The sequence below is a fragment of the Pteropus vampyrus genome, unplaced genomic scaffold (genome assembly GCF_000151845.1).
Source record: "Pteropus vampyrus isolate Shadow unplaced genomic scaffold, Pvam_2.0 Scaffold80, whole genome shotgun sequence".
Lineage (NCBI taxonomy): Eukaryota > Metazoa > Chordata > Mammalia > Chiroptera > Pteropodidae > Pteropus > Pteropus vampyrus.
In genome coordinates, this window is record NW_011888861.1 from 2,494,904 (window position 1) to 2,497,200 (window position 2,297).

Consider the following 2,297-nt stretch of genomic DNA (forward strand, 5'->3'; position numbering starts at 1 on the left):
CATTAAAATTTATAAACGCTGAGTCAGAATATGGAAAATCTTTATAGTATAGTGTAAAGTAAAATGTAAATAATTGCCTCTATGATTATAACAATGTACAATACAAATGTACAGGGACAGAGACTTGAAGGGAAAATTTTAAAGTGAAAATAACTGCTTTGGATCAGGGAGGCTGTGAGCAGTTTGAATACTTTATTATTAATGAAAATGCATCTGCACCACTATTGTTTCCAAACAGCAGAGCTGAGTAATGGACAGAGATAATTGTCATACGTCACAGGCTACAATTGTATCATAAAAATACTGGGAGGCACTGGCTAAAGGTCACAGAAAACACCTGTCCCTGTGTAATCCACACGCTTCCAACGTCATATCCTCCAAAATCAAGGCCAAACCAGAGCCTCCCATCACTGCCAGTACTCACTGGAGATTGGAGCCGAATATCTAGTCCTTCAGCTAGCTTTTCGATAATGACAGAGTAGCCAGGAGTGAGGAGGGTGTGGTCACCAGCAAACTGGGCAAAGAACTCATTGTGGTCCCAGGAGCGAGCAGACACCTAGGAAACAACAGGAGAGGCTAGATACAGAAGAGGTGGTATGAATCCTTAAGCCTGCACCGAAGGGACAATAAAGGAGACCAAGGTGGGAATAGCCACTTGAGGCAGGAAGGTAGGGCTGCTGAGCATAAGGCAAAGCATGCCAGAAGGAAGGGACAAGAGACCAACCCAGATGGATACCACTGTCAGGGAAAGAAACTGCTCGATGACACACAGGAAAACTTATTTTATTTATTTATCCCCCCCCCACACACACCCTGTCTACCTCCCCACTCCCCTCTGGTAACCACTAGTCTATAGTCCATGTCCATGAGTCTCTGTTTGTTTGTCTTGTTCATTTGTTGCTTTTAGGTTTATATCCCCACATATAAGTGATATCATGTGATTTTCTACTTTTTAGGAAAGCTTATTTTAAAACAAAAGGTGGTATGATTTGGGCATGCTACCACTCCTTGATAAAAATAAGAAATGTGTTACATATCAACAACCCTGGAAAAGAAGAATTCTATGAGAGCAAAACTGCATTTGATCATTTCCATATATAAATATGCCAACTACTTGTCTTCAACATGGAAACTATAGAAGTTGAAACGCAGAGTGATTTTGGAAAACAGTGCTATTCCTTACAATCGCAATGAAAAATCATATAAAAATGGAGAGGTCTCAAAGAGGACAATTAAGTCGGGGGTCATCCATGGAGCCTCTATTCAAAATATAGAATATTTGAGTATAAAATCCCAGTTGGTTAAATCAGTCAGGCAAGTTTAAATTTATTTTAGCAAGATAAACAGACCACAACTGCAAAGATACTCTTTTGGTCACCTGAGAGCAGTGTTTTTAGACAACGTAGGGTTCCTCCAGGGTCACCCTGAAGGGCATGGGAAGAAGGCGGTAAAAACAGGACACTGGGCCCCTCCCTGATCCAGGCCAACAACCCTCCTGTATTCAGTTGACACACTGAGCTTCTTCACAGGCATTATAAAAAAAATAAAAAAAAAAAAAGGGTTCTCTTGATTAAAATTTTTTTTTCCAAAACCGCTATGGGGTTAACATGCTCTGAAATCATGGTTTTCTAACTTTTAAATAGAAGAACCATTGTTTCCTGTTTACTCAAACTAGCCCGGGTTCAATATTTGGACATATACAATACATGCACATGCACAAAAGCAAACATTTTCGAAGCATGTTTCACAAAACCCAGTCACACCTGATGGAGGTTGCTGCCACAGGCATATTCCAGGTTACTGAGGTGGAACTGAAGCACCTGTTCTTCTAGTTCACTAAATTGGATTCCAGATTCCTTAATAAAAGCTTTGTAGATCTCCTCTATTTTTTCTGTAATAGAAATGGATCAAAGCAGAAAAAAAGTTTTAACATTATTCTCTAATTCCTTATCTTTTTCTTTCAACCTCCTTCAACTCGCAAACACCCCAAGCTTCTAAAGTCCCTTCCCAAGCCAACTTAGGGGGAAAGGATATCTTGGTAAGGTTGGTTCCTCTCAGGAAGAAAAAGCTTATCTTAACTGAAGCAAAGCTCTGTAGGTTCGAGATCTTCAATCATGTTTCATTTCTGCTTAGTTGAGAAACTGTTCTTTTGCTCAAGATACAGGAAAAGTTCCCCCTTGCACACAAAACCACACAGAAATAGGGTTCCCATTCCTTTCTCATGCTACTACCATCACCTTAAAGTCAAGTTCTTATAACATCTCATCTCAACTGGGAGACCTGTGATAGACTGACTA

At 40.0% G+C, this 2,297-nt stretch overlaps 1 protein-coding gene across 1 annotated transcript in view; it reads right to left on the minus strand.

Annotated features, from left to right (window-relative positions):
- KDM1B (lysine demethylase 1B) overlaps positions 1–2,297 on the minus strand; it is a 53,755-nt gene that overhangs the window by 16,657 nt on the left and 34,801 nt on the right. Inside the window, exon 16 of the mRNA XM_011362840.2 lies at positions 425–556. Coding sequence (XP_011361142.1) covers positions 425–556 — 132 coding nt within the window. The remainder of the gene's footprint in view (positions 1–424; positions 557–2,297) is intronic.